The sequence below is a fragment of the Passer montanus genome, unplaced genomic scaffold (genome assembly GCF_014805655.1).
Source record: "Passer montanus isolate IOZ18808 unplaced genomic scaffold, ASM1480565v1 scaffold104, whole genome shotgun sequence".
In the NCBI taxonomy this organism is placed as follows: domain Eukaryota; kingdom Metazoa; phylum Chordata; class Aves; order Passeriformes; family Passeridae; genus Passer; species Passer montanus.
The window spans coordinates 550,206-576,428 of NW_024356948.1; the positions used below are offsets into that span (position 1 = coordinate 550,206).

At 44.0% G+C, this 26,223-nt stretch overlaps 1 protein-coding gene across 16 annotated transcripts in view; it reads right to left on the bottom strand.

Moving 5' to 3' along the window:
- The window catches only part of CELF4 (CUGBP Elav-like family member 4), a 715,523-nt gene that overhangs the window by 71,009 nt on the left and 618,291 nt on the right, over positions 1-26,223 (bottom strand). For 6 of the 16 annotated variants that reach the window (XM_039718741.1, XM_039718775.1, XM_039718732.1 and 3 more), the window contains exons 7-11: positions 19,769-19,916; positions 14,659-14,808; positions 3,570-3,650; positions 2,493-2,558; positions 939-1,019 (exon numbers count right to left, since the gene is read on the bottom strand). In XM_039718741.1, coding sequence (XP_039574675.1) covers positions 939-1,019; positions 2,493-2,558; positions 3,570-3,650; positions 14,659-14,808; positions 19,769-19,916 — 526 coding nt within the window. The remainder of the gene's footprint in view (positions 1-938; positions 1,020-2,492; positions 2,559-3,569; positions 3,651-14,658; positions 14,809-19,768; positions 19,917-26,223) is intronic. The other 10 variants (XM_039718828.1, XM_039718835.1, XM_039718792.1 and 7 more) reach the window with 4 other exon arrangements.

Genomic DNA, 26,223 nt, shown 5'->3' on the forward strand with positions numbered 1-26,223 from the left:
GAATATGTCTGAATTAGTGATCTAATAGAGGATAAAATTTAAAATGTAACTATTTAAAATGAGAGTTGCTAAACTGGAGCACCTGACTTTAATGTCTCACTCAGGCAAGCACACTCCTCCTTGACAAAAGGGAGCAGTTGTCCTTGGAGGACAACTGGAATGGAACCACTCAAGTTGCCCCTGGGGACTCCACTGCTCCCCACTGACTGTAAAAGAAATATTACACGGCACGGTTTTCTCCCAAGGCATGTACATGCAAAAATGGTAGATTCACCTCTCCTTACTCTTCATGTCTTCCGTGGAGCCATCCAGTCCTGTGGAGTAGATTACCCAGGCAACTCTCATAGTCATTGCAAAGAAATAGGAACTTTAGCTACAAGTTTTTTCTCATCCTGATATAGGGATTGTGCTCTGCAAGGTCTGACTGATGTTTCCAGATTATCGGTGGAGGCTGAAAGGCTGAAAGGACTAGATCAGCTGCTCTAAATAGCAAGTCCTTGTTCTCCAAACAGCAGGTGTCTGAAATGACGTTACTGCCTTTTAACGAAGGGCCACTAATGCTTTGCTTCCCATAAAGCTCTTTATTCCAATACAATTGCATTTTTATCTGCATTCTTGTTGCTTGTCTCTAACAGAGGCCCTCACTGGACGTTAATGACTATGTTGCTAGCTGGTCTTTCCATGTCCCATGCACACCAGCATGCTTTCCTCCCAGGGGACTGAAGAGATCTCATCAGCAGTTCCCCACATGGACAGTCCACCACAGTACTGTTGGTGACAGTGACACCATGCCACATATGGAAATGGAGAAAAACTCAGTGGACCAGGCATTCAAAGCAATTGGGTGTTTAATGGATGCTCTAGGTGCACGAGGAGGGGAACCAATGAGATGGAGATGGCTCGCTGGGGTCACAAAAGAAGACATCACTTTCACTTACCTTCTCTCTGTTGCTGTGGGATCATGGGAGGTGGCTGTGGGAACGCTTGGCTAATCTGGCCATAAGCAGCAGGATAAGCAGCTAAAGGGGAGAGAAAGGGAGAAAAGAAAGGACAGATTTCAGTGCTGGGAAGCAAGGAGCTTTCACTCCAAACCACCACACAAGCCAGACGTGGCTCTGCCCCTGTGTTTTGGCTCTGTGAAGGGCCATCTCGTGCAGCCTGAGGTGTGGCAAAAGAGCCATGGTTGTGCTCCAGGAGTGCCAGAGCACCTGAGCCATCCTTCCTCCCTCCCTCCCTCCAGCTCCACCAGCAGTGACACCTTGGGAGCCATGCATTGTAAATGGGGGGCTCTGCTGAGACCAATCCCATCAGAGCTGTCCAACCATTCCACAAGGTGACAGGAACACGTTCACTTGTGAGCTCAGAGGTGCCCATGCTGACAGCCACGCAGAAAGCACGTGCCCACCTTTCCCCCACCTCACCTCTGGCACCCTGATTAACTCCCATGCTCATAAAAACAGTTCACATGTGTGTTTTCCCCTTCATGTGCCCACAGGCTGTATAGGCACAGTTGCACATACACTCTCAGATATACATTTTCTTTCATGCCCGTAGAGACTTCCTCTCTCTCACACAAACACAGTGGAAACAGTGAGCAGCAATTAAACAATTTTCCCCATCTCAGCTCCCCCACCAAGCAAACAAGGGGAGCCATTCACTACCACAGATGGTAGATGATGTGCCTTGCTGCTAAAAATACAGAGTATGGGTCGCTTGCAAGACCAGAGAGAAGAGGATAGGGGCCATGTGTGTGCAGAGGGGTTAATTAACAGCTCAAAGGGTTGAGTTGCTTCCCATCTATCAAACCTCACAAGCAATAAATGACAATAACTAAAACACCGGCAAATGAAGCCCTACATGGAGAATTAAATTAAGTTTCCAGATACAGCGCTGACACGAGATAATAGCCATTCCTCAGCAGGAACCCATGATTGCTCCAGTTACCACAGGAAATAATGACTTTGGGGTGGCAGCTTCCTCGCAACGCTGGCCATGGACACTCGTGAGGGGAGGCTGAACACGGCAGGGTCATGGTCTGCACCAGGTCACTTTGGCTGGTGTCAGTCCATCAACTGCAAAGGAGCTGCTCAGCACACAGGGCAGCTCGAGTGGAGGCTGAACCGTGGGGAGCTGTGGTGAAACCTGCTGGGAAGCAGGAGGAGGTCTGGGTAGCTCTTAAGTAAGGTTCAGACGGACTAAGTGGGGCATGGCCAGTAGACACACCCTAAAAAAACCCTAAAAAGACTCAGTTCTACTGATGAAGCTTCACTGGGGTGCAGGTCAGTGGGAGCTTCTCCATGGAGATTACCTCCTCTGGGAGAGAACACCCTGGATGTCTCGATGTTTGTGCAAGTTGAATCAGGGAGTCTGTGGCCCCCAGCCTGTCCCTGTGTCAGTAAAAACCTCCCTTCCCTCAGCCCCCTGAGGTGTGTTCAGGGGGTGATGGCTTTAGAGAAGAGAAAGGTTTATTGGGAGAAAGTGTTAATACTAACGACCTGCGTACTGCTGCACTCCAGCGTAGGCTTGCTGCAAGGGGTCTGCTGCAGTGGGACTCTGTGCTGTGGAGACACAAGAGAGACAAGGAATTAAGGGGTTAAAACATGATAGGCACTCTCCCCTTATCTTTTATCATCAATATGTGTTATGAAACAGACAGACCCAGGGGCTGAGGTTTGAAGAGGAGCAGCTCACTTGCCCTATGGACAGGAATGCAGAGAACCCCCCAGGATGGCTAAGAGGGCTCTGTCGCCCAGCCATCGCCCTGTGAGACCTTGGAGCAGAGGAAAAATAAACCTCTCTCCTCATTTCCCAAGTTAAATTATGGATCTGCACTGATCATGCAGATTTTTGGCACTAATCAACCCCAAAGAACCCTCATCTTAAGCCAGGACTAACACTGTGCTAGGTGCTGTGCAAACTCAGATCTCAGTGACAGCTACAGTCACATGAAACTTTCAATCAGAGCAGAAAACAACAGGGGCATAGCAGGAGGAAGGAGAAGAGAACAAAGCAATGGCTCCTGTCATCCCCACATCCCTTCGAAGGACTGTGTTGCTGCCAGGCAGCCCCCAGTGAGAGAGAAGAAGCTGCATGGAGGGGAGGGGGACACCACTTGTCTGCTCCAGGGAGGATGCTGTGAATCTCTGCATAAGGCATGCAGTCTCTTGCTGGCTTCAAAGTGTATTTTCTCTCTTTACAAGTGTGCATTCCTCCCCACTAAAACTGTTTATTTTTGTGAAACTTTGAAGTCTTGCTCAAATACAACCAAAGCTAGTTAAGAATTTTTTTTTCTTTTTCTCCTTTGGTTGATAGGGAGAAAAAAGAGAGAGAAACGTGTTGGATAAGCTCTTTATCTGCATCAATAAAAAATTTAAAGCAAAGCTTGGCTAAACCTCCAGTCCAAATGTCACCTTGGCCCTAATATTTCACTTCTTCTAATGAGTTTAATTTGTATTTATTGGGACTGCACAGTTCTACATTTATGCAGTCCCTCCAACTTATTCCTTGTAGGATGATCCCTTAGGGAACTGCCACTTTCCCACATCCATCCCACCTTTTTTCCTTCTTACCCGCACAGAGGTGTGGCTGGAGGCAAGGCTTGGAGGATGCAAAGGTGGGGGCCTCTTGGAAGGAAATCTGGTGCCATACACCTATCCAAGGAAAGACACTGACTGTATGGCAAAGTGTGGGGGAGGTTGTCATACGTGAGTATTACATACCCAAGGAACACGGATAAAGTGTTTTCTTACAAATAGAAATACCAGCTTGAAACTTAACTTTAAAGATCACCATTGGTCATGATGGAAACTTGCAAGGTCTTACACTTTTCTCCCAAAATACAAGGAGGAATGGTGAAACGACCAAATTTGAGGTGGCAAACCCAATTAGCTGGCTAAGGCTTGGAAGCTCCTGTTCATTATGGATATGACTGGATCATGTAGACTTTGAGGTTGGGGTAGTCATAGGAAGAAATAAGTGGGATTGCAGTCTTAGCTTGGAATGGTTTCCTGGCTGACTTTTGGCAAGTCCCTCAACATATGTGTATGTGAAATGGGAAAGCACTGTCTCACTGTAAAGATTTTCATTTTTTACAAAACAGTGTGTGGAGAATATGTTAAAACCTGTGGGAGGTCAGTGGCAGGCAGACTAGAGATTCTACACTTCAATTTTAAAGAGTAGCTGTTCCAGAAAAATAATGGAGGTAATGTTTGGGAAATACAATTTATTTTATTTTTTTTTTTACTTACTACTTTCTTCTTGAAGAAGAAATGAACTAAAGTTCATTCTTTTTAACCTCTGCTTAAAACTGTTTTCCTCATAAAACAGAATATTGGTCATATTGCTCCACAAGAAAACTGAACAGCTATGAAAAGTTCAGTGATACATCAGTTCCCTCACCCATTTAGGAGAATGGATTATAATAACTTAGACCCTTCAAGTCCTGTCAGGTAGAAGATATCTCCTGAGAGAGGTGAGGGAACCTCTCTGAGAGAGGCAAATCTTTTTTTAACTATGGTTTTACAGACTGCAGTTAAGGAAAGGATCTGCCATCTCTGCCCCAAAGGCAACTTCATAGCACAGAAGAAGAAATTGTCTCTGCTGCTCAGGAAACGCATTTACAGTATTTCCTGCCTCCCAGATGAGGCTGATTTGGATATGATTGTTCTGCCCCCTGACCTGCTGATAATTAGCAATTCACTGATACAAGAGGACTCACTAAGCAGGACCTGTCCTGTGTTTTTTCCCTTTATTCCTTGCCTTATCTGGGAGCATGTGGGAGCTTCCTGACCTCCCAGCTATAGCTGAGTCTATCTCCTGGACACGACCATCTGGCTCACTGCAGAGTTGCTCTGCTTATCCCACCTGTGGATATCTCACCTGCTTTTAGAACCATACTTTGACCATCAGAACTAAGGTATTCTGCTTAGGAAACACATGCTGAGAATCCCCCACTTTTAAGGTTAAATATTAGAGCTGGGTAAATAATTTATTTAAAGTGTTTGGGATAACAGGCCATGAAATGAAGCCTTTCTGCCTTCCACACTAAAGCTTTCAGAGTTCATTATTTTCCCAAGTATTTATGACTTGCCACCAAGGGTAATATCTAACTGAGTGTTTCTCTTGAGGCTGCCTTGTGACCCAGGTCATGCATGGGGTTTTGTCTTGGTTCACAGCACATGCAAGCCAGTGGGAAGGTTACAGTTAGCTTTTCTCCAACCTGGGAATCCCTTCCAAATGGGAAAAAAATATTCTAAGTATCTGTTCTAACACACGGGGCCCTAACTGACCCAACCATCCCTGGATGCTCTTGAAAGGAGAGCTGAAAACACCTCTGGGGGGGGACAGCAGCTCTGTTTTACTTGTAGATTTTGGCTTGTGGCTCTGTTTTACTTGTAGATTCATACCCTGCCTTGGCCATTTGGGAAAAGCCAAAGTTGTGGTGAGTCACAACCAGCAGGAATTTAACTTGATACCTCTTAAAAGTGATGACTTCTCTCACTGCAGGACATGCCTTCCTTAGCTTGGAGACTGTGTTTACTCAGCAAATGAAGACTTGACTTTAGCATGGTGGACATGTCCATGCTGGGCAACACAGCCTATGAAGAGGCAGGGACACAGGTTCCAGGGCTGGCTGGACACCCTTGCAGGAAGCCAAGGCATCTTGGGCAGCCATGAGCACATCTTCATGCTGCTGCCACCCTGCCAGATGAATCAGACCTAGCTAAGGGCATAGCTGCCTCTGCTCCCAGCTGTATCATGGATGAAGCCAACAGCTGGTATTGATCCAGGAATCTCAAGACACAGATTAGACATTTGAGGAAGTTGTGGCCATGCTGCGTTCTGCAAAGTGACAGCCCTCTTACATGTTAATGACCTATGAGGAGTTCATCAAGGGCTTGGTTATGTGAGGAGCCCACAATTCAGAGTTGACCTACCACATGGGTTAGGTGTGGCTGTAGCCCACCTCTTGCTAAAATTCAAAGTGATCAGGAGTTATGAGTATTTTCTGTATCTCAGCACAAGGAGACCATCAGGTAGGGTTGCTTTGCTCCTCCATAAGCTACACATAACTTCATGGGGTGGCCTTCACATAGATCATTAGTGGGAGAGTTAACCTGCCTCAGTCACCCTTTCTCCCCATCCAGCTTACCAGTCTTCTTTGATACTGAAAATATTAGTTGAACACAAACGTACAGGGCTGGGAAAACACCTCAGCTCCTCTGTGTGCTTCCTGTGCCAGGTGCCAGCCCGCAGTGGCACACAAGGTAAGTAGGTGTACAACGGCTGATAAGAGATATGGATGAGAGACATGGACATCACAGAGCACCTTACAGCAGCTTTTGGACCAGCAGCAGTATGTCTCTAAGTTGAATCATCATCCAAAGACCTTGGATGTGCTGACTCTGTGCAAATGTGCCTAGGGAGAACATCTGAAACAGATTTCCTTGTGGCCAGACCCATGGAGGTGTCGTGTCCAACACACAGACATTTCCGAGATTAAAGGTGTTGCAATGTAAATGCTGGGGATCAGCTGGTGGAGAGGAAAAAAAAAGCAGAGAGGCTCCTGAGAGGCCAGAGGAGAACTATCAATCACATCAGCCCCACTGAAGTCCCTGTGGCCTTGCTGCTTTCCAGGATCTGGCCTTGCCAGGGCAAACTAAAGGTGTACCGTGAAAACAGATGCTAATAGTAACTTCATTTGGCAGCTCAGGGCAAGAGCCTTATCCCTCGACATCTCCTCTATATTAATTTGATAATTTCCATATCTCCACGGGAAAAATCTTGCTCAGATACAATTGTCTTTTTGCAAGACAGTCCTGGCCAAGATGCCACAAGGTGACCATGGCAGATAACCTTCCATAAACCTGGAGACATAAAACAAGCCAATGACCTACTATATGGCCATAAATATAAATTTAACGAAGGCAGCACTTATTCATTAGGCAGAAGTCAAGAAATAACTCCCAAGTCCTTCAAAGAAAGTAGATCCGTTAATGTCACTTTCCAAATCCTCTCCCTGATGCCAAAAACTGAGGATGATTTCCCAAGTCAGCATGAAATACAAGTGCTTTAAAATTAACACCAGGAAACTTTCTTACTCCTGATATATCTCTATATTGAAATCCAACTTTTTAAAGGGGCTTTCAGTTAGTGTTGGGCCTGACATTTAGCTTTTGTCAGAGAATGAATGGATGGAGGTACCAGAATGAAGCACGCTGTTAAAAATAAATAAAATTGGTTGAAGTTATAGTCTATAAAGAATCCTTCCTGAGGTGGCAGTAGCCTGACTCCAGTGTCTGTCCAAGACAAGCTGCCCCAAGTGAAATTGGTTGCAGGGGACAGAGGGCTGGAGTCTTCTGTGGTAGTCAGGGGTGTAAATCAGGAGGATCTGCACAGAAGTGAGTGGGCTGCCAAGGAAAAGGATGATAGTTACAGCCTTAGCCAGCAAAAGAGACCTCCAAATTCCATCAGTGGACTATGGGACAGCCTCCTAGTCCCAGCTCTGGTAAGAGAAATCCAAAGTGGTCTGCTCTCTAAAACCAGAAGAGTCCAGTGCTTCTGAAAGACAAAAGCAGAGCTTGGCACATTTTTGGCTCCTAAGATGCTCTGTGATTTCACTTTGGTGGAAGGAGTGAACTTACTTCTGTGTGATATTCTCTCCACTCCTTGCTTCTGATTATCTGTGCATTCCATGACTGACATGCTCAGTTCCATCTATTCCACTCTATTTTGCACAGACGCTTCCTAGATAGGTCTGGAACAGCATGTTGTGATCTGGGTCCTCAGCTTTGTGCTCTGCCCCACCTATTCATTCCTCTCACTGTCCCGGGGGGGTGTTCTACACATCTCAGGAGCTGCAGCTTGGCCATGATCTCCTTTGGGAAGGTGGATAGGGGAGGAGGGCAATCAAAGAGAGGCAGTGCTGTGCAGTCAGTGTGGGGGGGTAATAACATAATGATAGGAAAAAAAAAATCTATGTGAAGGCCAGGATTAAAATAAATAAATAACTGAGTGGGAGGGCTCTATTCACCTTCTCCTTAAATCCAATTTAAATCACTCTCTACAGCCCTAATCTATATCCATAATTATATCATTTCGTACAACAAGCTTGCGAGAGGTCTTAAGAAATTTATGTAGATTAAAATTCATGGGTGCCATAGTACAGATTCCATATTATTAAGATTGATTAGGACAGCTGATGCTGTGATTAAAGAAGCCAGCGCTTACTGTTGTAATTAATTAGGTATTCAGACACAACAATAACTGCAATAACAGAAAGAATGTGCTGATCTGGCAGAAAACAGAGGCCGATCCTGTGTTTTATAGTCTCGTTTTGCCATTTAAGGGTGGACACTACTCAGTTAAAGACGTGCTGTCCCTCTGTCTCTTCCCCTACACATCAAAAGAGCAAAGAAATCCAGGGGTTTTGTACCCTCTGTTTCACCCTGTTAGTAGGAAAAAGTCCTTTTGGTGGCATCCCCAGCTATTGTATGTGCTCGTTTGGAATGACACATGGATCTATAAAATTAATATAGTTCAGTCATGGAAACTAGGATTATCTTTATTATTTTCTTAACAGTGCCACCTCCAAGCCCCAGCCTTAATCAGATTCCTTTTGAGACAGATGCTGAGTGAAAACATGATGGGACACATGTCTGGCAATGAAGAGCTTCCAGATAACAAAGCAGGAAAGACACAGGTGATTCAAAAAGGCAGACAGGTGGACATAGCTAGTCACGGTGACAAACACTCTACAGGAAAGCCAGGACCAGACTTCCCTCTCTTTGCCAAAGACTATAATCACAGAAGTCAGGGTCAGGTTTAAAAGCTCTTAAGGCACTCTAACGTTTATATTTTGGGAGAGCTTAGTTTAAGTCATCTTTAAAAATTAGGCTCAAGGTCTTAACTCACATAGATGCTACTGAAGACATCAGCACGGAGTCTGATTTGTGTTTGCACCTTCTTCCAGATCAAAGGAGAAAACACTTTTGCTCTGGAAAGGCTCACACAACTGCCTTAAACAACCCCATTCATTACAGCTGCAGCACGGTCATTGGAAGTACATGGCATCATTAAAGTGGTTTAGACTACAATTGAAGATGGCAACTTGTTATTATATTTTTAATGAGTGCATTCCTTCACTTGTTTATTTTACCAGTAAAGCGTGGTTTATGGCACATGGCAGATTGTTACAAATGGGTCAAATAAATGCTTCCTAGTCATAATGATGTCTCAGGTGCTCACTGTTGCAGTTTAGGAACTGCTGATACAAAATATGAACAGGAAAGCTCTCACCTGGAGATTTAGGGTGGAGAAACAATACAGAGCCAGAGATTTCCCGCAGTGAGGAACTTAGCCTCAGGGTAGCTGAGCCAGGCACATTTCTAGGCCATATTGTATGTCTAGACCAAATGCTGTAGGGTTTGGTTTTCATTCTGGACCTTCTACAGATGGAGGCAGGTCACTCTTTATCTCTTCTCCTGATTCGCCTCCTCTCTAAACTCTTCTTGTCTAACACCTTTCAGGCCTGAAATATCAGGGTGGACACTGAGGTGTGGGAAGCCAGTCTTTTCCTCTCCCTGCACTAGGGAAGCCCTGGTCTTGCCCAGTGCCACTGGTTGGTGCCTGCTGTGGTCAGGACTGGCACTGGACTCACTGGTCTGGAGCAGCAGCCTGTCCATCAGCAGCACTGTTAAATGACAAACTGCAAAATTAACTTGGGTAATGATAATAAATACAGATGGAGTCTGAATGCTGTCTCTGCTGGCAGTGGGTGAAATTGGTTCCTGATACCTCTTTGTTGAACCAAGAAAAATGAATTGATGGTCTTGGTTTGTTACAAAGTCATGAGTTGCTACAGAACAAAAATTCCCCTGTGAGGCACACCTTACTGTCTCAGTGGTGACTTGGAAAAACATGGGCATAAAATCTTGGCTGCCCACTTTTTACAGACAGCTATTCCTCACCAGAGAGGGCTGGACTCTGAACAGGGTATGAAGTGGAGATTGCTGTCTTGCTAGCCCAGATGTACTGTGTGCTGAAGGGTGGAGAAACTTGTGCTGGGTCTTCAGGGTGGAATGATAGAGCCAGACCTGGATGTAGTGAGCAGTCAGAAACAGAACCACTGTGTGCCTGAAAATAATAAATGAGCTGACACACTTTTAATAGATTACAAAGAACTGAGGGGACTTAGCTTATTTTTCCTCAGCAACCTAATTCCAGACCAAATGCACTTAATCAGAATCATGGAATATCCTGATTAGGAAGGGATCTATAAGGATCATCAAAAGCCTGTACAGGACATCCCCAAGAGTCAAATCATGTGCCTGAGAGCATTGTCCAAATGTTCTTAAACTTGTCAGGCTTGGTGCTAGGATGATAATCTTAGGGAGCCTGTTCCAGTGCCCAGCCATCCTCTGGGTGAAGAACCTTTTGCTGATATCCAAATTTACTCTCCTCTGACACAATTTCAGACCATTCCCTCAGGTTCTGCTACTGGTCACCAGAGAAGAGATCAGTGTCTGCCCCTCTGCTTCCCCTTGTGAGGAAGCTGAAGAACTCAGCACTCATTAAAGTATTCCCCATCTAAGGCTCCACAAACCTGCCAAACTGCTGGGCCATCCCTGGCTTTGGTCAAGTTGGACATCCTTTAGCCCAGGAGCAGTAAAGGGGTGTGAGATGCTATGTGGTGTATTTCCACTATTTCCACTTCTTTCTGGGCACATCACCGGACAGGAGATTATGGAGCAGTCTTCAATTTTCTGGGAGCTCTGCTTTGTTCCTTCTTCCAGTTTTTCCAATTTCTAATTTCACTGATTCTTGGACAGCCAGTCCCTTCTCTCTCATTTGTTACCCTTTGGTCTCCTGATTTTCTCATCTTTATGTCCCCTTTCTCTTACCAAAGAGGCTTTATCTTTGGAGTGAGAATTTTGTCTAGTCCCTCACAATGTAATTCAGCAGGGCAGGACCTGTTAGCAGAGAGCAGAATTCTGATGATGTGAACACAGCAGAAGCCAGTGCAGATGGTGTCTACTGTTACTGTACATCACACATGGTTACAAGAGAGGCTCTGTGTGGCTAAGAAGCTTTGGCAGAAGAGTGCAATCCCTGCTACTGTGACTAATGTGGAAATGGCAAACGCTCTTGTGCTGCTGCAAAGTGACTCACAAGATCATGGCACAACAGATTATGCTCTTTGTCCCCACTATATATTGTGACACATTGCCACGTTCAATAGCTCTGCAAACTGAAAGATTAAAGGGCAGGAATTAATACACAAAAAGGTCAAATCTCCAAAGGGGCTTAGACTAGTGGAAGGGGGAATACTTATTGCCTTGTTATTCACTCTGTGGCAAAAAGTGCACTGAGGCATTATGCACTTGGAGAAGGTGAGACCCTGGCTTGCAAAGGTTGTGACTGCTAGGAATGTTTTTTTAGTGCCATGGCATGAATCCATAGCCTGACCAGATTAACAGAGAAAGCTAATTCCTGCAGGGACAGGGGCTGTGATCAAAGCCCTGGCAAGTAGGGATGTTCAAAGTATTCATCCATTTGCCACAAAGGCGTGGATGGTTTGGTAATCTGACTGAAGTGACACCATGTACATCCCTTCTCCAGTCAAAGGGAATCTTGAAAAAAGAGCATAGGGAAGACAAAAGCAAAAAGAGTGGAATTATAGACTAAATACAATAATGTAATATGTTCTTGTTTTTATAAAGACTATGGAATTCTGGAGTCCTTTGGATGCAGAATCAAAAATAATAAGGTTGGTCAGAAAGGTGAACATGTAGACAAACTGCACAATTAATGGAATTTATTAGGGTCTGAGTGATATGGATGTCATGCCTCTAGAGACATACACTGTCCTGTTTTGCTATTTTCAGGCAACAAAGAATATTCTGCTACAGGCTATAATGATGTGAACCCACATTTGAGGTTTTTTTTGTGGAGTATGAAGGAGTATCTGAAAGCAATATTCAAGATTTAAGCAATATATGGCAAGTCATAATCATAGCAAGACTATGATTATGTACATAATACAGCAGCAGTCTTAGCCACTTTCAGAATGAGAGATACACCATAAAAGAAAGCTGTTTGGAAGATGCTGGGACTGTCATGATCTTCCCTTCTCTATAGTGTTAGTGCAATTGCCTGCTCAGCTGTAATATTTTATTTTTACCCTTGCATTTAGGGACAGAGCCATGCAGAACCACAGGGCAGTAAGAGATGCAATAGAGGAGAGTGAGAAAAATCCCATAATGATGGAACAAGCTGCCCTGTGATGAAATTTTCTTTCTAACCCCAAGCAATTAGTGGCTGGCTTATATCATAAAACATGAAGTTTTGTGTCCTATCTACATTTTTATCCAGTCTAATATGGCTGTGGATGTTCTCATTACCCATATAAATGTCTAATCCTTTTATTTTTCATGCTGCTAAGCTCCAGGACTGAATAAAGCCTGTGGCAAGGAGGAAAGTTTGGAGAGTGCATAAATGCTCATGAGAAGGAACACAATTAGATGGAGCAAATGCGTGATGTAAGCTATGTGGACTTGCTTTCAGCATTTCAGGGACAGACAAAAGCATAATGAGAGGTGGGTGCTTGACCTGGCACTGTTCCCTTTCCACCTCTGGTATAACTTAAGGTGTCACCACATTATGGGGAAACTGAGCAATGAGAAAGACAAATATATTGCTGAAGTTACCCTGAGATAAATCCAAACTTTACACAGCTCAGAGTGTTTGGATGTCAGCTCTACTGGCAGAAGGGAGTCCCTCTGCCTGCAGCAAAGAGGGGCAGGGTGACTGTCACCTTTCTGTGTGTCAGCCTGTTGGTGTTTGTGCAGGGACTTACTGGGAATTGCTGCCTGAGCAAGTCTCTCTGAAACTCAGAGAGAATCAGATTAAGGCCATTGGCTTTTATATATCCATGGATGAAATACCTAACTGAGGTATTCTTTAATTATGGGGATAGATGGGGTAGTAACAAAAGCTCAAGCCATTAAGATTCACCTAGAAAGAACATATTTTCTCTGTACCCACAGTAATGGATCATTGAAATTGGCTAAAAGGATCTAAATAAAGCAGAAAAAAAGGACAGACATACATAGAAGTGGATGAATAAACAGAGAAATGATTGACTGGCAAATAGGCAAACTGAAATAAATGGACAGAAGAACAGATGGCCATGTTTATACAACCTTAAAGACAGAATGCTTTCTCAGTGTTGTGGTTGAACTCACTGAACATTCTAAGGGCTTTCTGCAGTCTTCTGATAACTCAAAAATCTCCCCTGTCCTTACACTGCTACAACACGTATACACATGCCTAATTTTGAGTACAGTAAGTCACTTGATTTTAATTCTGATTAGAGTTGAACTCAAAGTCCATGTTTGCAAAGTGTTGGGAGGAGGATAATAATTTGTCAACACCTAGGTAAGACTTTGGTATTTCTATACTATATGGTATTTTTCCTTGTAGCTCACAAATTTCCCTATGATGATGAATCTTCTGAGTTTTCGAACTGGCTAAGATTGAAATAATTATTTTTTTCTTAGAGTTTTTGTGGCTTTTTGGCTGGAACGTTAAATTCAGTATTTGATTTCTTAACAAACTAGATCAATCTATCAGTTCCCCAGGGTAAAATATTCCTTTGCCAGCTGGTGATTAGGATCAATTAGTAACATTTACTTAGATTTTTTATTGCTATGATTGTTACCATTAGTTTGTGTACAGGAATGGTATAAAATGACTTTCTAGAGGAAGTGTATTGGAGGAGAGAGCTATCTCAAGTCTTGAGGATGCTGAAAAAATGTAAGTGCACATTAAGGAATGGTAATTGGTAATTACAGATTTAGGCTGTATGTGTATTTGTAAATACAGGTATAGGGGCAGGTATGGATCCTTTAACCTCCCTCATCCATCTCTGCCAGTGCTTGCAAAATCACTTCTGTAGTGCTGGCATCTTCCAGCTAGGCATAGTGTGAATCCCAGCAGCAGTTCTCCTGCAGTGTGCCACCAAAGGATGACCCTGAGCCCATTCAGAGGCTATATTAATGCAGCTTCACTCCCCAGGCCTGGTAAGGCAGCAGGATTTGTGTGCGGCAGGAATTTTGGAGGTCAACACCTGCTCCCTGCACACAGGAAGCCGGTTGGGTCAGCGGGCACGTGGACCTTTGGATCATCCTCCCAGAGCCATCTGGCTGCAGGGGAATTCCAGCAGGAGATACCAGTGCTGGGTGCAGACAGGCTTAGCACAGCTCCTTCAAGGCTAACCAGAAGCAAGACCCTTGGGAGTACTGACAGGGGATCTGCCAGCACGAACTGCTCGGGAGTCAGGTCGATTTTCAGCTGAAGCAAAACATGCTGGTTGTCCTGTGTTCACCAGACATGCTATCCAGCAGATGAGCACTCAAATATTCAGTACACAGTTTTTCCACCTCCAACATGCCCTTGATGTTTATCATCCAGATTGAACCGTTTAACACTGTAGCTGCATAAGACACAATACACCAATGCAATAATGAGCCCTGGTGGTGTGGGGTGTAACCCTTCTGAACCTATGCCACGGGCTTTTGTTGGGCAAAGCCTGTGGGTGTGGACAGTATCTCTAGGAGTGAGGCAACAGGCTGTGGGCACAGGATTAGTCTGGCTTACCTGGATAAGGGTGAATGCCATTAGCAAACACGGCTTCAGCGGCTGGCTGCCCATTAGCCTGCGGCGGGAGGCCAGTGAAACCATTCACCCCAATTGGAGATGGGATGCTAGGCACAGCTGGTGCAGTTATGCCAGGAGGCGTGCTTCCACCTGAAAAGGAGGAGGACACAAGGGCAGAGCTGGTGAGTACTGGAAACAACAACATCGTAGAGAAAACTGCTGACACAACAGCTGCGACCACCACCCGCAAAAAAACCAAAAACACCTGAGAAATGAAAAAGCTCCTAAGCTGTTGAGCAAATAAATGGACTGCTTGCAGTTGCTCCCCTGCTCAGAAAGCACTCAAGACAAGCTTGAAAAACCTCCAAAAACTCTCGGAGAAAACTGCTGACACAACAGCTGTGACCACCACCCGCAAAAAAAACCAAACACCTGAGAAATGAAAAAGCTCCTAAGCTGTTGAGCAAATAAATGGACTGCTTGCAGTTGCTCCCCTGCTCAGAAAGCACTCAAGACAAGCTTGAAAAACCTCCAAAAACTCTCAGCCCCAGCTTTCTACAGCAGTACCTATCAGATTCCCTTTGGATCTCTGTGGGTGTACTGATTTCCAGGACTGCTCTGTCTGCACTCTCTCATGAATACACCTTTCATGTGCAAACTCATTCTGAACTTTCTCAGCACTAGGGATCCTTAAAAGACTTGTCAAGTTTATTTGTAGCCTAAAGGTAGCCAGTGATACATTTTTTAATGTTACTGTTTGGTCCGAACTTGACTTCATACTGTTTTAACAAATATCATAAATATCTCAATAAACTGGGGCAAAATTTGGACTAAAATTGTTCCTTTAATGGAATCTTATTCTTTCCTTCTTCCCAGATGCAACCTGTGGGGGACTGTAATGCTGCCATTTCAGAAAAACAAAATTTGTCTTTATGTTCTGAGTGGGATCTTGTCACCCACTGGTAGAGAATTCTTGAATTTCTGGGGAGAGAATTAAATCTGTCTGCTACCTCACTGTCTTACTCCTATGTATGTGTAAAATGACTGGACAGTCTGTTCTTCTTGCAACATGTTCAGGATGATTTCAGGGACCAAAAATGAGTTTTCAATGAGCCTGAAATCATATCTTTCTCTTGCTAGGTGTGCATGGGAAGTTAAACTATTTTATCTTCAGCAATATCTTTCTGTGTCAGGGTATACTACTGATTGAAAGCATGATTTTTTGCAGTAACCTCTCTTTTAAACCAATTGCACATATTTTCTTCACCATTGCAGCATTCCATGATAGGTTAGTCCTATAACACCCTTTAACCACTGCTTAAATCTGTATTGGCGCTTTAAGAAAGCTGCTAGAGATGCATGAGATATTTTAATATGTTCAGATTTGAGTAGCCCAAAAAAAAAAAAAAGGCAGTACTTTAGCTCATTTCTTATACCCTGAGCAGACAAGCTGCTGCTTCCCCTTTTCTTATTTAAATGGTGTTGGCCTTTAAAAACGTTCTCTGTGGAGGTACAGGGAGCCAGCAGTGGCAACTGAAGTCCAAAGGCAATGCTCTTAGCATATGCCATCAACTTCCAAATCACAAAGACTACTTAAAATTTCAGTTGCTTTTCTGGATCTCTCCTTTATTTGCATAGAAAATGTAAATAATTTTTTTTTTTTTTCTAAAATTGCAGCAGGGGATTTGTGCTTGCTGTTTTGTGCATGTCTGAGGTAGTTTGGCATATTTATTGGAATTCTTCAATTTTCTTCTTATAAAGAACCCCCCTGGAGAGGTCAGATCTGTAGCTGGAGTAAAGCTGGCATGATGCCACCGTGGAAAACAAATGGTGGTGGTGCATGCCAGTTGTGGATTTCATCCCTCATTTGAGATCTCTTGCTGTAGCCACACCAGGTGCAGATTTACAACAAGGAGAGAGAGGGGGAGGGAGGGAGGCAGGGAGAGGAGGAAGAAGGAAGAAAGCCTAAATGAAATTTCATTTCTAGCCCCTCTCTGCAGGTAACAGAGTAGCAGACCCACTGCCAGACCCACTTTTCACCCAGATTGTCGCAGTGATGGGAGAAATGTAAAACCTGAACCAAACTCTCAGAAATGTCAAATTAATTGCCTCACAATTCTGGACTGTTTTGTGCGATAAACCTGGCCCTTGATGGAAGACTGTTAAAATGACAGCAAAAGAGTGTTACAATTTTCTTGGTCTGAATTACCCATAGGGAGTGCTTATTGCACTCCAGTCACTGCAGTTCAAATGAGATGTCTAAGTTTTGTATGGTTAAAGCCAGGTGAGATGGATACTGTCTCTCATCTATTAGATTTTCCTGGATCCAAAACTCTGAGCCCCTAGGTCCCATGGAAATGAATGAACTTATGGTCATATTCCCAGGAATCCACTCTCCTAGAGGTGGGACACAGAGGAAACCAGGTGTATTAGGAGGCCTGAAGATACCAGCACAGAGGCACTGTGGTGAGCCAATACCTCCAAAGCCTCTAGGACTTCTAGGTTACCAAAATCTTTTTTCCTAGCACAATTTTTCTTTTGCTTCAGCAAGATCAAAACACTTCCTTTCTATTTTTTTTCAATGTTCCAAACATTTTTTCTAGTGCCTGTTTTTTTTTTTTTCTGAGAACTTTGAAATATTTCATTTTCCTTCCAAGGCAGAAAAAAGATATACTTCAATGACTAGAAATCCTGCTATGAAGCAGAATGATCATTTTCCATTTGGCTTTCTGAATGCTAACAAAAGCCAGCAGGAGAATTAATGTTAGGCTTCAGATATCTCCTGGCTACTCAGAAATTGCTGCTAGTGTTGTAGGCTTGCTTGCTCAGACATTATGTGAAACATTTTATATGCATCTTATCACATGCTTTGTGAGTGTTGTAGTAATACAAGGAGTAATTTCAAAGTCTAAACATTTCTCCTAAGGAATAATTGTCAATGGACATTTCCACAACCCACCACAGATGTTTTTCATGGAGGAAGCTACTCATTCAAGGTAAATCTGAAATAATGCCAAAGTGAATAGGCTCTGTGATTGAAAATATGTCATTAGGAGAGTGCAAAATCGGCTGCCATGAAAAACATCAAGGGATCATCTAAACCAGCATCTTATTTTCAATAATGACCAGTCATGGGTGATCCAGAAAGCATGTAAAAAACATGAGTTTCCTCTCCTCTATTCTGACAGCGAGAGTTTAACATGAGACCCCTCATCCTGTCAAACACTGGAATAGGCTGCCCAGGGAAATGGTGGAGTTGCCATCCCTGGATGTATTTTAAAGACACAGTGATGTGGTGTTGAAGGATGTGGTTTTAGTGGTGGGCTTGAACCCAGTGCTGGGTTAATGGTTAGCCTTGGTGATCTTCAAGGTCCTTCACAACCTAAATTGCATGATTCTATGACTCTGAAAGGCACTGGTCATAGCAGAAGAGGAAATGATTACACTAAAAAAGAGCTGGGATGTTTTTTGCGAGCTGGAGATACTGGTGGGCACAGAACTTGGTTATTGTACAGGTGCTCTCACAGCCATGGTATAGAACACACTATTTTCAAAATAGACTTATATGTATTCAAAAGAGCTTGTGCTTTTTTGTGGTGGGTCCATTGCAAGCTACTGATATAGAACACACTATTTTCAAGAATAGACTTACATATATTCAAAAGAGCTTGTGCTTTTTTGTGGTGGGTCCATTGCAAGCTACTGCCTAGATTCAGCTTTACAGACCCTGACAATATTTTAATTCCAGGCAGTCTTTGTTTGATGTTCTCTTTGCTCCCACCAACACAAAACAAATCTAGCTAATGCAAATATGATAATCTTGCCAGCAGTCGGTTTAAAGGGTGCACATATAATTAAGCCACTTTTTTATTTGGATTTGCAGTAGCTCCATCGACTTTTTGTTTATACATTTATCATTGTGTAAACATATATTTTGAAATGTGCAGTATAAGATTTTTGAGTCAAGTGCTTTTCCTTGGGTCTCCATAGTCTTGTGGAATGAGATCTGTCTTTCTTACTCTCCCTTCTCTCCCCACTCTCTCGTGATATTCTATTACAAATGGTCCTTTAAGATGTTCCTTTGAGTCCTCTGCCTCCCTACCAGACTCTAGTATATTGAAAAACTATCCAAATGCTCACTTCTTTCAAGGTTTGGCCCCATTTTCCTGCTTCCCTACCTCCTTGCTGTTAGGCCACATGTCAGTCCAGGACTACCAGAGCTGATGATTCCTTCACCTGTTCCTGCCGAAATGGTCACTATGTTCTTGAAGCCCCAAGAGAGACAATCCTGTTCCCATCCCAGCTTATTTCTCTGCCTGCTTAACCATATACTGCAGCTCCTAGAATGGGCTTTTTACAGCCTAGTTAGATCCTGGGAGCCCCTCACTGGCTACTTGTCTTTGTTGCTGCAGCCAGAAACCCCTTCACTAAAGACCCTCATTCCAGGTAGCAGCAGATGTCTTCCTTGAGTACCTTCTGTCCAATTTTACAACAGGGGGAAATGCTCATGTGTCCTAAGGGCAAAATTCACCTTGTTAATGATATTGCATCTCCCCACAATTCTATTTTGCTAGTCTGTGGGACAGCCTGGCTGTGATAGCACCAACACTGACCCCCTGGACACATATATGCCCCAATAACTCAGTGTAGGTCACTATGGGGGTGTTTTGGAGCTTTCTTAGAGTAAAGAGAAGTTGTGTGTGGGATCAGACTAAGAAATGTCATGGAAGCACAGAATAGAAAATGTTCTCAAAGACCACTAGGATCATTGAGTTCAACCATTAACCCAGCAGTGCCAAGCCTGCCACTAAGGCATGTCCCTAAATTCCACATCTACATGCCTTTTAAATAACGCCAGGGATGGACACTGTTTCACTGCCCTGGGCAGTCTGTTACTATGTTTGGCAACCATTTTGGAAAATAAACTTTTTCTAATATCCAATCCAAACCTCCCCTGGTGCCACTCGAGACCCTTTCCTCTGGTCCTTTCACTTGTCCCCTGGGGAGGAGAGCCTGATCCTCTAAAGAGCTAACAAATCCTGCCAGGTGTCCTGTGGGACGTGGCCCGATTTCCCTGCCCTTTGCCCTCTCCAGCCCGCTGTCCCCGTACCTGAGGTTGGAGTCATGGGGGCGGCTGCCAGGCCGTTCATGTTCAGAGCCGCCATCTGCTGCATCTGGGCCGCGGCGAAGGCGGCCATGGGGTTCAGGTATCCGCCCTGCGCCACCGAGGCCATGATCGCCGCTTGCTGCTGCATCAGCTGGAACAAAGAGAGCAGGGAAAAAATATCACGCGGTCGCTGGCGGGGCAGCCTGTGGCGCCGGCAGCGGGAGGGCCCCCGGTGAGGGTGGGATGCGTCCCCGATGTTTTGGGGTGTCAGCACACCACCCCTGTGGTACCCCCCAGGCTTGGTCGTTCTTCTTGCGGGAAGCAAAGGGCGCCTTTGCAAAGTGGGGTCATTATGGTCCCCACCCCGCCACGTGCTCCTGAGTGTGGAGTGCTCCAGTGACCTGGACTCGGCCCAACAGCTGCTTGGTACTTCTCTGGTCAGAAAGGCAGAGAAGAGTCTTCATACAGACAAAACACAATACACCTGAGCAGTGCGGTTTTGTGGCTTACGTTGCTTATATCAAAATTCTGGAAAAACCTGGAGGTTACTGATAGGAGACCAGGAAAAGGGGATTCTTTCTCCAAAGCAGAAGTTTTGACTAGTTCTCTAGGGATAATCTGTTTTTTCTCCACCTGTCAGTGACAAAAAAGACTTTTTCTGATGCTGCTAGGAGGTTTCAGCTGGGTACTGAGAAAAAAACCACAACCAAAACTTCTAACCAGGTCATAGCACTGATTTCCAACACTATCAGAGACAACCAGAAGTGCTGTACAAGAGAAGGGAGCTCCCCTGTTTTAGCAAGATTAGATTTGTCTAATGAGAAAACCATTTCCCTGTATTTTTGATCTAGATTTACCTTCTCAGTTAATTTTTTCTAGAAAGTCAAAATGCTGCTTCTTTCAGGGCACCTATAAAAAGAAATAAGGAACCCAGGCTGCATTTTCAGGCATTTGGGGCTAAAAATTTTGGAACAGAATGCTGGTGAATGTTTATGAATCCTGGGAATGCTTTTTTCATTACAAGGCTTTGTAATCCTTATGTTACACTCAGAGCCCAGCACACAGCTGATGCAGCTCATGTGTGCAATATGGCTGGAGAGAGATTTTAAAATGGTCCTGGTGTGAGGAAAAAGACAGTTTGGTTGAAGCTGCTTTTTGTTTTCTTCCCTGATGCTGTACAAAGAGCCAGACAGGGTAGGAATGTCTGAGTATCCAACCCTCAGCAGTGACAAGCTCTGGGTGCTTAGAGACGGTGTGTGGGGGGGAAAAAAGACGTGCAGAAAGTTTGGGAAACCTCACTCTGTACATTCCCCAATCCCTGGTAATCTGTGACTTGATGATAATAGTGGAAAAGAGAAATGTTTTTCTGTGGTGATTTTAGAAGTGATTCATGTCTTTGCTGTCTCCAAAATTGGAGTAACTCAGTTTCACTGCTCTCTCTGATTTCACTCTTTCTCCCATCAGGAAATCACCCTCTGATGCTGTCCTTTAAGCACATGGGACATGCTTCTCAGAATTAAACAGACCTCAGAAGTCATGGCAAGGAACAGACTGTTCCCTCCTGTTCATTTTAATATTGAAGCATCAACTAAATTAACTGGTCTTACACATGTACACTAAAACAAACCCTTGAGATCACTGCAGTCATCCAAATGCTGAAACTTTCCGTGTCAGCATCCATAAACAGTCCAAAGTAAGGGGTGCTCTGACAACAACCTGATGAATAACTATTCACATGTTATGCAAACTTGCTTTGATTTCTCCAGCAATGTAATGCAGGATACCTGACTTCACACATTGTCTGTTCAACAGGTGAAATGTGTTCTGCTGGATTTGAGTCTTATTTTTTGAAGCCTAATAAACTGTAGTGGCAAAGTGGTGGCTTTCCCTTTGATGGTTAATCACCCTGTTTTATTTTACCCTGCACAAGGTACTTTGACATTTTAATTAGTGATATTTTGCTCTTTGCAATTACTCATGGAGTGATTAGACAACCTTTTGTATTATACACTATGCTGATCCTCCTTTAAGGAGTACATTTGTTCCTGGGCATCATTTGAGTTTATTCTCCAGAGGAGGTACTGAGCAGGCAATACTAGAAAGTATGCCAAGGAAGTAAAGGAGGAAGGGGAATCCATCCACCCTTCTTTAACACTGGATTGACTCCAACACTAGGTGTGCTGACTCACATCTCATTTTCTGTTTTGGGTATTTTTACCTGATTGATACCTAGAGATTTGTTTTAGTTTTCAAAATATATTTCCCATATATTTGTAGCTTTGTAGATGTTTAAAAAATAGTTTTATAGCCTCCAGCACTTTCATACCCCTTTTCACTCTGATGCGGCAAAAATGAAGTCCTAGCCTGTGATATGAGAAACTAGACCAGGTGCTTCTGCTGCAAAGCAGAGGCACTCCTGCAGGGAACAGTCACCCAATATCTATTATACTCAGTGCTCTGTGGATGTATTCTCTGAGATGTCTTAAACCCCTGGGAACCCCTCTGGCATGTTGAAATGAGCCCTTTATACCACGATCCAGAGGACACAGTCCTCTCTGCAGCCTTCAGACCTAGTCAGCAGGGTAAAAGTGGGGCTCTCTGGAGCTGGAAGGAGTAGAGCATTGCACACCTGAACACAGCTGTGTACCACAGCTGATGGCTTTGTTTCCTTGGCTGGAGAGGTGGCCTCAGCCAAGGCCCAGGAATGTCTGGGTGTTTCAACCCTTGACAAATTTCCTGGCAAACTTCTGAGGTCACAGATCCCATTTGTGCCCATGCCACTCTGTTTGGAGTTGCTCAGGGGTAAAGGTTAGGGGGAAAGAAGAGGAGGCTCCTACCCAGCCCAGTGGTTGATGGTCGGAGCTTGGCTGAGTCCAATGGCACCACGAGGGTGGGAGGACAGGAATTCAGTCACCTTGAAAGAAGCTGACTGCATAACACCTACCTGCTTCCCCCCCAGGGTGGCTCTAGGGAAATTTACAGAAGGAGAACAAGTCCTGTAAGGGTCACTAGTCTTCCTTCTGAAACCTCCAAGGCATTCCCAGTGAAAGTCACCCCACTCCTTCCCCAGCTCCCCCTGAAGACAAATGTCCCATCCACTGTCCTTTCACTTTGAAAGAGACCCAGTGTATGGTCCCAGTTAATAAAGCTGCAGAAAGTGAGGCAGTGACCCCACCAGAGGCAAATCAATAGCAGCAGGGCCCCTGGGTATTGTGTACTTTAAAATATGCCATTTGAAATGCAGATTTTCCCTGCCTGGGCTGGGGCTACAGAGCACTAATCAGGAAGGCAGCAGCCTTATTATCTCAGACTGATCCAAGGGGACAGAGAGGAGCTTTTCCCTCTCTTAGCTGAAAGGACGTACTTCCTTCTGCTTCTCTTACTTCCCTTGCATGACCTTTGCCTCAGCATTTAGAGTTTTTCCCCATCCATTTTAAGGATTTGCTCCTTCTTTCCTGCCATCTTTTCTATTGCTCAAATATTTATCTTCTGAGGAGACCAGGAGGTGCTACCAGACTGGTTCCTGCCTTGGGCAGCACCCCAGGAGACAGGAGCCTGCAGTCACCACCCCAGTGCTGGAAACAGGGGGAGAGGCACTGGAAAAGCCATCTAAAGCATGGAAAGGGGTGGCAGTGTTGTGTGGTCAGTAGAGACACCTGTAAGGGTTTGTCTCACACATCTTTTTCCTGCTGATGGTACTCAAGGGCGGGAGATAATGTCTTTTTCTTACAGGAGGAAAAATTGCATGGAGGATGAAGGAACTTGGAGCAAAAAATCCTGCTAGAAATAGGAAAAGCATACACAGCCTGCCTTCCCCATCCCCCAAAAGAAATAAGTGTGAAACTGAAGAAGGGGAAGAGGAGAAAGGGGGATTATTTCTGATGAGCTCTTTCTGAAATAGCGTGATCATTGCCCTCCAGTCTTACTCTGAACAATGTGATGACCTTCTCCTTTTTTTCCAGTGCTATTTTCTATCTTTGTGTCTGAACCACACAATGCTTTGTCTGACTTTCCATATTCTTCATTCAGTGATAATAGTAATACTACTAATAATAATAACAATAATAGTAATAACAATAATAATAGTAACAGCATCCCACACTTCCCACCTCTAATGATCTATACAGGCTTAGCTAATGAATCCTCATGGTATCCCTGTGATAGAAAGAGGCAAGTAAAATAATCAATCAGGCTGTGATACGACTCATATTTGGTAAAATTGTGTAATTGACAAATTCATATCTGCTATACCTAACTGGCTATTTGGAGTTAAGTCTAAAAATACTTTCTAAGCCTTGAAACAAAAAGAAGATAATTGGTAGAAAAATTAGAATTGTCCTTCATACTTCTTATGTTTTCTTAGAAATAGAAATTTCTGTTTTGAAAATAAAATTTAAATATAATTAGGGTATTAAAAAACCCTAAACAAATATGCAACATCTTAATTCATGTCTTAGGGTCTTTCCAAGATATGACATACAATACCTTGGGTTCCTTACTTCCTGAGAATTGTGGAAAACCCCCCAAAAGACCTAAAAATTTGTATGTAGAGCCCAAATCTTAGTGTTCTTTATTTCTGAATTACCTGGGAGCCAGTGGTCAGAAATATAGTATTATCCCTGCTAAAAAGTATTATGGCTTCAAAATAGCTTCCTCTTCTGGAACTGATCAGTGCAAATAATTTGCATAACAGGTAGTATTTACCAAATATACTGTCCCATTTTGGTAATTTAAATATATTAACTATTACACCCAGAAGGCAGCCCATAGTCAGTAATTTTTCCCTGATTTCATAGGGCTAGCTGATTTTTTTTTAAGTATCTCTCCAAAATAATTTCACAGCCCAAACTGAAGAAGTATTGGGAAAAGCAATTCTTCCTGTCAGCACTCCCTCAGATCATTTAGCAGAAATATCCTTTCATCTCCATGGGAGCTGGACAGGGAGGCAGAACGGGGCACCCAGGGTTTTATGGTCAGCATGGTAGTAACTGCTGCCCTAACTTCCCAAGGAGACCACTTAAGGTGATGTCTGAGAGCTCTGCTGTGCTGGATATTCCAAGTTTTTGCTGCAGTTATTATCTGCAGTTCAGGAGCAGCAGCCATTTGTACCTTTTCAGAGTGAGGAGAGATGGGATTTACTGAGAAAGGACTTGTTCCAGGCCAGAGAACAAGTGTTAGCATTGCCTATGCTGTCTCTGTCCCAGCCTGTCTGTTTTCACACACTAACTCTGTGCCTATCCCCTGCTGCAGGATGCAATCAGTCCCATGGCTGGAGTTTGGCCAGAAGACTGTGGCTAACAGTCCCACCCCATTTTTTATGCAAACTTGATTTATGACTTTGATCTTATCTTAAATAATTTAAAAATTAAATAATTTATACTGTATCTGTCACTTTCCAAGTCTCTTTCCTTTGTTCTTGCTTTGCTCTTCTGCATTTTCCCATCTCCCTCACCCTTTTTTGATCTGTGCACATTTCCTTTCTGTGTGGTGAGGCATCACTGACATGAGACAAGCACGAAACACTCCTTGCCCCTTTTATTCAAAGAAAGACCTGCAGGAACTGTAGCTTATTTGTGCCAGGACTGTACTACCATTCACAGACTGTTTTGATTGTCACTGCTTGTGATTTTGGGCTTGGCCACCCTAAGTGGGTGTGCTGTGCTCTGTGAAGTGGAGAGTGTTCCTGCAGGTTCTTCCTAGGCTGGCAGCAAATCAAAGGTGGTGCCAGGTAGCATCACTCTCCTTCTCTCCAGGCTGAGTCCAGATCTATACCTCAACCTGGCCCTAGACTGCAGAGGCAGCTGTCAGTACCCAGCTGATGTAAATCCACAGTAACCTGACAATGAAAAGGGCTGGTGCTCTGTACACTTGTGAAATAAAATAAATAATTGCTCCATAAAAGGGGAAGTTAAATGAGTATGGGAAGATATTGCTGAAGAGAAAAAACCTAAAACAACCAAAAAACCCACCCTGAAATAAATTAGAGTAGGGGCTCTGGGAGCTTTAGGAAGCTATGAAATCTGACTTGCCTTGAGCTGCATACAAAAGAGGTGAGGCAGGTCTGATGTGACTTTCTGTGCCACTGAAACAGCAGACAGAACTGGTGCCAAGCTTTGTCTGGTCTGCTGGAAGGTGGCACATGAGGAAGGGATAGAAAAACACACACAGTGGAGAACTCCCTTTGCTTCCTCATTTTTTTCCTCTGTCTGAGGCCAGATGGCTGCTGAACCCCAGGACTGGTTGCTTGGCTGAGACCATGGCTGTTATCAAGGTTAAAGTTGTTTAAGTTGAGGCTGAGGGGGTTGGCAGGGTACAGCAGCAGGGAGCTGTGGCATGGCCATTTGCTGGGCTGTAAGGGAGGTAACCTTACCTCCCTTAAGGGGAGGAGCTGGGTCTCAAATCTGTCCTGATGGCAACACTAAAGGTTATCTGTCAAACTCTGATGGACTGAGACCCTT